Source organism: Chiloscyllium plagiosum, chromosome 20 (assembly GCF_004010195.1).
Source record: "Chiloscyllium plagiosum isolate BGI_BamShark_2017 chromosome 20, ASM401019v2, whole genome shotgun sequence".
NCBI lineage: Eukaryota > Metazoa > Chordata > Chondrichthyes > Orectolobiformes > Hemiscylliidae > Chiloscyllium > Chiloscyllium plagiosum.
In genome coordinates, this window is record NC_057729.1 from 60,869,631 (window position 1) to 60,878,954 (window position 9,324).

The 9,324-nt window shown below is 46.9% G+C and overlaps 1 protein-coding gene across 2 annotated transcripts in view; it reads right to left on the bottom strand.

Annotated features, from left to right (window-relative positions):
- The window catches only part of mmp24 (matrix metallopeptidase 24), a 47,698-nt gene extending 39,861 nt beyond the window's left edge, over positions 1 to 7,837 (bottom strand). The window contains exons 1-3 of one of the 2 annotated variants that reach the window (XM_043710988.1): positions 7,832 to 7,837; positions 3,362 to 3,370; positions 1,536 to 1,684 (exon numbers count right to left, since the gene is read on the bottom strand). In XM_043710988.1, the coding sequence (XP_043566923.1) occupies positions 1,536 to 1,612 (77 nt within the window). In that variant the 5' untranslated portion in view covers positions 1,613 to 1,684; positions 3,362 to 3,370; positions 7,832 to 7,837. Of the gene's footprint in view, positions 1 to 1,535; positions 1,870 to 3,361; positions 3,371 to 7,831 lie in introns of those variants that run through there. The other variant, XM_043710987.1, reaches the window with a different exon arrangement.
- Between the last annotated feature and the right edge of the window lie 1,487 nt (positions 7,838 to 9,324).

Sequence of the window (9,324 nt, forward strand, 5' to 3'; positions counted from 1 at the left end):
GAGAGGAAGTCGTACGAGGCTAGGTTGAGAGTTCTCGGCCTTTTCTCGTTGGAACGGCGAAGGATGAGGGGTGACTTGCTAGAGGTTTATAAGATGATCAGAGGAATAGATAGAGTAGACAGTCAGAGACATTTTCCTCCGGGTACAACAGAGTGTTACAAGGGGACATAACATTATGGTGAAGGGTGGAAGGTATAGGGGAGATGTCAGGGGTGGGTTCTTTACCCAGAGAGTGGTGGGGGCATGGAATGCGCTGCCTGTGGGAGTGGTAGAGTCAGAATCTTTGGTGACCTTTAAGCGGCAATTGGATAGGTACATGGATGGGTGCTTAAGGTAGGACAAATGTTCGGCACAACATCATGGGCCGAAGGGCCTGTTCTATGCTGTATTGTTCTATGTTCTACTAGGTAAAGATGGCAGATTTCCTTCCCTAAAGGACATTAGTGAACCAGATGAGTTTTTCCAACAATCAGCAAAGGATACATGGTTATCATTAAATCCCTAATTCCAGGCTTTTAAAAAATTGAATACAAATTCCTCCATTTGCCATGGTGGGATTTGAACCCAGATCCCTGAACATCACCTGGGTCTCTGGATTAACACTCCAGCAATAATACCTCTAGGCCATTGCCTCCCCTAGTGGGGTAGTGGAACTAATCAGAAAACCCAGCACTGACAATGGGCTGAATAGCCTTTTTGTGTATTGGGCCATACAATGGCTGACAGCACCTTGCCAACCCCAGAAGGCAGCTTTCTGTTCTGTTCATTCAGAACCACATCATGTCAGTTGGTGAATTAGGCTGCTTCTACTTTGGTCCCTTCATCTTTCACTCTTTGTCCTCGAACTGAGCAAGTGGCAGTAGATGCTGGCTCAGTTGTTAATTTTAAATCGGAGATAAATTTTTGTTTAGCAAAAGCCTTAAGGGATATGGAACAAAGGTAGGTCTATGGAGTTAGGCCACAGATCAGCCATGTGCTTATTGATTGGTTGGACAGGCTGGAGGGGTTGAATGTCCTACTCCTATCACAGGATAGAATCCCTTTAGTGTGGAAGCAGGCTCTTTGGCCCATCAAGTCCATACCACCCATCTAACGAGCATCCCAACCAGACCCACCTCCGACCTGTAATCCTGCATTTCCCGTGGCCAATCTACCCTAACCTCCTTGTCTTTATACTGTGAGAGGGAACCGGACTACCCGAAGGAGACCCACGCAGACACGGGGAGAATGTGCAAACTTCACACAGACAGTCGCCTGATGCTGGAATTGAACCCAGGTCCCTGGCACAGTGAGCCACCGTGCTGCCTCCATTCCTGGAATTAAAGAGCTATCCGAAGGGTGAATGCAGTTCAGAATCTTTCATGCAAGCAGTACATCAGGGCCAGTTGCCATGCTCCTATCTGTCATCTTCTGCTTCCTCTGTGCCTCAAGCAGCTGTGACAGGTCCCAAACTCAGTGTTGCCCTTGTACAACAACTCGGTATGTCTGAGTGAACATTGTCTCGGCTGGACAGCGAGGAGATCGGTCAGACTTACTCTACGGTGGTCTCATCCAGTACTCCTGTGACGGGGAGCCTGTAGAATCGCTGCATTGCTGCAATAGCAGCTTGCATAGAATGGGCAGAACGCACAGCCGAAGTACGGATGTCGCCGGGAAGGAAATAACCATAGGTCTTCAACCAATTCTGCAAAGACAGAACAAACATTACCTCAAATTTGTCTTTATAAAACTGGAGATAAGCAGCACAATATGAACCCTTCTTTGAGGCAGCTCCTGGACTGTATAGCACCCAATCCCGAAAGCTCAAGACAGTCTGGGTTCTGTGCAGGGATTCAGTGACAAGGTCAGACGTCACATGACACCAGGTTATAGTTCAACAGGTTTATTTGAAATCACAAGCTTCCAGAGCGCTGCCCCTTCATCAGGTGAAGTGAAGAAAAGCACAGGCACAGAATTTACAGGCAGAGAGATGGTGTGAATGGATTGTTGAATACTATGTTTCTGCAGGTGATCAAAAGTGTCAGACGGTGTGAGTAAAGCATCAACAGCTGAGTGGTAAGTGAAGGGGATGGTCTATAATCTCATTAATTGAGGCAGAGAGATGATTACAAAAACTTAAAATAAAGTGGTGCTGGAGACAAACCAAACAACTGGAATAACATGATAGATATAAGATTCGCATGTCGAGGGTCTAACCAAAGTGACAAGTAATCCAAAAAACTGTACAAACTAATTTAGGTAGAGAGATCATAACAATTTATCAAGATGATGACATCATCTTGAAACCCATTGTACAGGGAGCCACCCCAGCTTCTGTCATGACACTACAGTGTCCTTACAAAAAAAAAATCAGCATCCACAGACCAGGAAGATTAGATTAGATTCCCTAACAGTGTGGAAACAGGCCCTTCGGCCCAACAAGTCCACACCGACCCTCTGAAGAGCAACCCACCCAGATCATTCCTCTACATTCACTCCTGACTATTGCACCTACGGGCAATTTAGCATGGCCAATTCACCTGACCTGCACATCTTTGGACTGTGGGAGGAAACCGGAGCACACAGAGGAAACCCACGCAGACACAGGGAGAATGTGCAAACTCCACACATTACAGTTGCCCAAGGCTGGAATTGAACCCGGGTCCCTGGCGCTGTGAGGCAGCAGTGCTAACCACTGAGCCACCGTGCCGCCCCAAACATTTCACATCACTCTACACCAGCATTCCCCACGACGACAGCATCACTGCAACAGCCACAGTACTCAATACCACCAACTGCCAATCTCCGAGCAACATCCTACAGCTCATCCACTTCATCATCAACCACAACACCTTCACCTTTGACAACCAGTTCTTCATGAAGACACATGGAACCGCTATGGGGACCGAATTTGCACCCAATATAACGTTTTCATACATAAGTTCAAGCAAGACTTCTTTGCTACACAGGACCTCTGACTAACACTATACACCAGATAAGTTGATAAAATTTTCTTCATCTTGATTCATGGCAAGGACTCACTGAAATGACTACACAATGATATCACGAGAAAGTGAGGGCTGCAGATGTTGGAGATCAGAGTCAAAAAGTGTGGTGCTGGAAAAACACAGCAGGTCAGGTAGCATTAGAGCAGCAGGAGAATCGACGTTTCGGGCATTAGCCCTTCATCAAGAATGTGGGCGGGGGGGCAAGGGGGCTGAGATAAATGGGAGGGGGTGGGGATGGGGTGAAGGTAGATGGGAAGGCGATGCAGGGTGTGATGGTGATAGGTCGGAGCAGAGGTTGGAGCGGATAGGTGGCAAGGAAGCTGGACAGGTAGGACAGTTCAAGTATCTTACTCCACCACTAACCCACGGATAACCTCACGATGCTGCACTTCTCTAACTTCTACCCTAAATATGTTAAAGCAGCCACCCCAGGGACTGTGGATACACAGAATCTGCTCAGTTGAAGAAGAACATGGATGTTGAAGGTGCTGAAAGATGTCCTCATAAGAATAGGGTACGATGCTCAACTCATCGATCGCCAGTTCCAACATGCCACAGCAAAAAACCGCAATGACCTCCTCAGAAGACAGACACAGGACATGATTGATAAGGCACCCTTCATCATCCAGTACTTCCCTGGAGTGGAGAAACTACGCCACGCCTTCAACATATCATTGATGATGACAAACATCTTGCCAAGATCATCTCTGCATCTCCACTTCTCACCTTCAAACAATCGCCAAACCTTAAACAGACCATTGTTTGCATCGTTTACCCAGCTTTCAGGACAACATCGACCACAACACCACACAATCCTGCCACAGCAACCTCTGCAAGACATGTCAGATCATCAACGCGGATATCACCATGACACGGCATGTACACGGCAGGTAGTGATGTGACTCCGCCAGTGTTTGTCTACCTCATACGCTGCAGGCAAGGATGCCCCGAGGCATGGTACGTTGGTGAGACCAAGCAGACACTACAATGGATGAATGGACACCATGCAATTACTGCCAGACAGGAACGTTCGCTCCCAGTTGGGGAACACTTCAGCGGGCAGGGACATCGCAGAATCGCCAAGTAGAAACAGATAGCCAAGTTCTATATCCATGAAAACAGCCTTAACTGTGATCTTGGGTTCATATTGTGTTACATGCGACCCTACCACACATCTGTATCTGTAAAATCTTCCTCACTGTCTTGTTTTAACACCATCACCATGATAAATTGTTATGATCTCTCTGCCTTAATTAGTTTGTACAGTTTTGGATTACTTGTCACTTTGGTTAGACCCTCGGCATGTGACTCTTATACCTAGCATATTATTCCAACTGTTTGGTTTGTCTCCATCACCACTTTATTTTAAATTTTTTTGTAATCATCTCGCTGCCTCAATTTAATCAGATTATAGACCATCCCCTTCACTTACTATTCAGCTGTTGACACTTCACACACCATCTGACACTTTTGATCACCTGCAGAGACTTATTGTTCAACACTCCACTCTCACCATTTGCACGATCCTTTGATCTTTCTGCCTGTAAATTCTGTGCCTGTGCTTTTCTTCACGTCACCTGATGAAAGGGCAGCACTTAGAAAGCTTGTGATTTCAAATAAACCTGTTGGACGATAACCTGTTGTTCTGGCCTTGCTCACCCCAGTCCAACACCAGCACTCCCACATCATGAGTCAGTGAGATTGGGAGAGGACCTGCTCAGCTCAGTCTCATCCTGTAGCTCACTTGCTCTCTTTCTGCAACAATTACAACAACTTGCAGCTGAAATGAGCTGAAGGCAAACTGGGAGGGTCAGAGGTTCATGGGAACTGGGGCTTACTATTTGGACCCTGTTTATCATAAACTAATGATGGGAAAGCTTCAGTGGACCATGTGACCAGGGAACAGAATGTCTTGAAAAGGCTGAGAAGAATATAATGTCGCTCCTTAGCTCCAGGTTCTCTCTATTTTTTGTGTCTTGTAACTGAGTAATGGGAGTGTTCAGATCAAAGGTAGAGTTGTTGTGGTCAGTACTCTCTGTTGTCAAAGGCTGCAATGTGCAGTTCACACTCCAATTCTAACAATTATTATTAAGATGCAATTGTGACAGTTCAGTGAGATTCCAGCAGGTAACGGAGTGCTTACATCTGGCTGACTCTCTGAAAGCTCAAAGATCGATCCTGCAGCAGTTACTGCCTGAGATTAAAGTAATGCAGGAGAAACACAACAGGAAAATAGTCCTTCAGCAACACCCACCAACATCCCCACACACATCACCACCCATTCACACCCCCCACCTATACACCCTCACACACACTCGCCCAGAGTACTTACTTTGCCGATGCTATTAATCTAAAAGTCTCTCTGGCACTGACTACATTTATACGGAGAGGATGATGTCCGGCTGAGAGTTGGGTTAACTCAGCTGAGGACAGGTTTCAGGTTGGAGCTTGGTGCTGCTGAATAGTTGGTGATATTGTAGGTCACTGCTAGATCGAGACTGGGTAACCTTCCTACTGAATCCATGATTTCCTGCCTGTTCCCTCACAGTCCTTTGATTTTTTTTTCCAGGAATTGAGCATGGACACCACACAATGTTCTGTGGAGATGTGGGGCTCAAAAGGGTTGTGTCAAAAGGGTAAAAAGGATTTAACAATTGATGAATTTAAAAAACTAATGAAATAGCATATATTAATAAACCAATGCAAAGCAGCAAATATGAAGCATCATTGCTCCAGGAATAATCACAGCCAATGGTTATTCAGAGTAACTCTCCGAGACAGGGGTCCCAGCAAGTCCAGGATGGTCCTGAGTAACAAGGAGGGAAAGGAAACCAATTTCTCCAAGTCTCCATCCCCTGTTGCTGTGCATTCTCACGTTTAAAATCACAACTGGGCCCAGGAGGTGAATATTCCAGACCCTGTCCTCCCCATTCCACATTCCCAGGCACGTCTGTAAACATGGGAAACTGTGTCAGTGAGTTGAGTCTCACAGCAGCTACAGTCCCACAGTAACAGATGTTTCAATGTCAATGTTGGTATGAAGTTGACAGCTCCTGGATCTTTCCTGGGAAATTAATTTCCTGTTTCAAAGAGCACCGTCTCCCTGTCCCAAGTACAAATCAGAAGATTCCCAACTTTCTACAGTGTCCAGTCATTTGAATGAGGGACAGTTTGGCAGAGATACAGACCTTAACTCAGTGACAAAAACTGATCCTGCCAGATATGGTCTGTCACTCAGCAGAATGACAGTCCCCTCCCCCCCTCACCCAACATCCCTGCTAAATACTGACCCCATCCAAATACTGACCTCACCCAGCCAAATACTTCAAATACTAACCACACTCTTCCAAATACTGAGAATATTAAATAATGACCCCCACCTGTCAAATTACTGAGCACATCAAATCTTCAGCCAGAAGTGCCGAGTGGATGATCCATCTCGGCCTCCTCCAGTGGTCCCCAGCGTCATAGATACCAGCCTTCAGCCAGTTCAATTCACTCCACGTGATATCAAGATACAGTTAGAGACACTGGATACTGCAAATGCTATGGACCCTGACAACATTTCAGCAATAGTACTGAAGACTTGTTCTCCAGAACCTGCCGCTCCCCTCGCCAAGCTGTTCCAGTACAGTTATAACACTGGCATCTCCCTGACAATGTGGAAAATTGCCCAGGTATATCCTGTACATAAAAAGAGGACAAATCCAACCTGGTCAATTACTGCCAATCAGTCTACTCTCCATCATCAGTTACAGTGATGGAAGGTGTCATCAACAGTGCTATCAAGCAGCACCAGCTCAGCAATAACCTGCTCAGTGACACCCAGTTTGGGTTCTGCCAGGGCCACACAGCTCCTGACCTCATCACAGCCTTGGTTCAAACATGGACAAAAGAGCTGAATTCCAGAGGGGAGGGGAGAGGGACAGCCCTAAACATCAAGGCTGCATTTCATCAAATCGGAAATCAAGGATCCCTGACAAAACTGGAATCAGAGGGCATCAGGGTAAACTCTCTGATGGTAGGAGTCATACCTGCACACAGGAAGATGGTTGTTGTTGTTGGAGGTCAGTCATCTCAGCTCCATGAGTCTGCAGGAGTTCCTCAGGGTAGTGATCTAGACCCAACCATCTTCAGCTACTTCATCAATGACCTTCCCTCCATCATAAGGTCAGAAGTGGGATGTTCACTGATGATTGCACAATGTTTAGTGTCATTCAGACTCTTCAGATAATGAAGCAGTCCATATTCAAATACAACAAGATCTGAACAATATCCAGGCTTGGGCTGACAAGTGGTAAGTAACATTCACAACACACAAATGCCAGGCAATGGACATCTCCAATAAGGGACAATCTAACCATTGCCCCATGATATCCAATAGTGTTACCATCACTGAATTCCCCCTAGTATCAAAAATCTGAGGTTACCATTGACTAGAAACTGAACTGGACTTGCCACATAAACACAGTGGCTACAAGAACAGGTCAGAGGCTGGGGTGAGTAACTCACCTGCTGACTGCCCAAAATCTATCCACCAACTACAAGGCACAAGTCAGGAGTGTGATGGAATACTCCCCACTTGTCTGGATGGGTGCAGCTCCAACAACACTCAAGAAGCTCAATACCATCCAGGACAAAGTAGCCCTCTTGACTGGCACCACACTCACAAACATCCACTCTCTCCACCACCGACACTCAGTAGCAGCAGTGTGTACCATCTACAAGATGCACTGCAGAAACTCACCAAAGATCCTCAGGCAGCACCTTCCAAACCCACAACCACTTCCATACAGAAGGACGAGGGCAGCAGATAAGGAGGAACCCACCACCACCACCACCACAAGTTCCTCTCCAACCTACTCACCATCCTGACTTGGAAATATATCACCGTTCCTTCACTGTCACTGGGTCAAATTCCTAAGGGCATTGTGGGGAGACCTACAACACATGGACTGCAGTGGTTCAAGAAGGCAGCTCACCCCCACTTTCTCAAGTGGCCATTAGGGAAGAGCAAGGAAATGCTGACCAGCCATTGACACCCATGAGTGATAGAAAAAAAAACTAACCTCACCCTGCCAAATACTGAGCATCTCAAATACTACCACCACCCTGCCAAATACTGAGCATATTAAATACTGACCCCCAAACAAAAACAGAAGTTGCTGGAAAAGCTCAGCAGGTCTGGCAGCATCTGTGGAAAAAAAAGAGTTAATGTTTCAGGCCAAGTTCTGAGGAAGGATCACTTGACCTGAAACATTAACTCTGCTTTTTTTCCACAGATGCTGCCAGACCTGCTGAGCGGCACGGTGGGCGGCATGGTGGCACAGTGGTTAGCACTGCTGCCTCACAGCGCCAGAGAACCGGGTTCAATTCCCGCCTCAGGCGACTGACTGTGTGGAGTTTGCACATTCTCCCTGTGTCTGCATGGGTTTCCTCCGGGTGCTCCGGTTTCCTCCCACAGTCCAAAGATGTGCAGGTCAGGTGAATTGGCCATGCTAAATTGTCCGCAGTGTTAGGTAAGGGGAAAATGTAGGGGTATTGGGTGGGTTACGCTTCGGCGGGTCCGTGTGGACTTGTTGGGCCGAAGGGCCTGTTTCCACACTGTAATGTAATGTAACCTACTGAGCTTTTCCAGCAAATTCTGTTTTTGTATCTGATTTCTAGCATCTGCTGTTCTTTCAGTTTTTAAATACTGGCACCACCCTGAAAAATAATGAGAACCTCAGATACTGACCCTACCACTCTGTTGTAAATGTCAATTGTTCTGAAAGAGTTAATGTTGAAGCGACATTAAGCTCCACCCAATCTGATGACGTCAGACCGTGGGTGGAGAAGGCTCCCTAATGGAGACAGACAGACCATTCCCGGCTCCTGTCTGTAACAATGCTGAACGAGTCAGTGTAATCTACCTTCCAGGAGAAAATGAGGTCTGCAGATGCTGGAGATCGGAGCTGAAAATGTGTTGCTGGAAAAGTGCAGCAGGTCAGGCAGCATCTAAGGAGCAGGAGAATCGACGTTTCGGGCATGAGCCCTTCTTCAGGAGTCTACTGGAATCTACCTTCCAGTAAACTACATCTTGTCATTGAGACAATTGCCTCTTCTCCCTCCCCTCCCCTATCAGCGTTCCGAGAGACCACTCCCTCCGCAACTCCCTCGTCAGGTCCACATCCCCCACCAACCCAACCTCCACTCCCGGCACCTTCCCCTGCAACCGAAAGAAATGCAAAACATGCGCCCACACCTCCCCCCTCACCTCCCTCCAAGGACCCAATGGATCCTTCCATATCTGTCGCAAATTCACCAGCACCTCCACACACATCATTTACTGCATCCG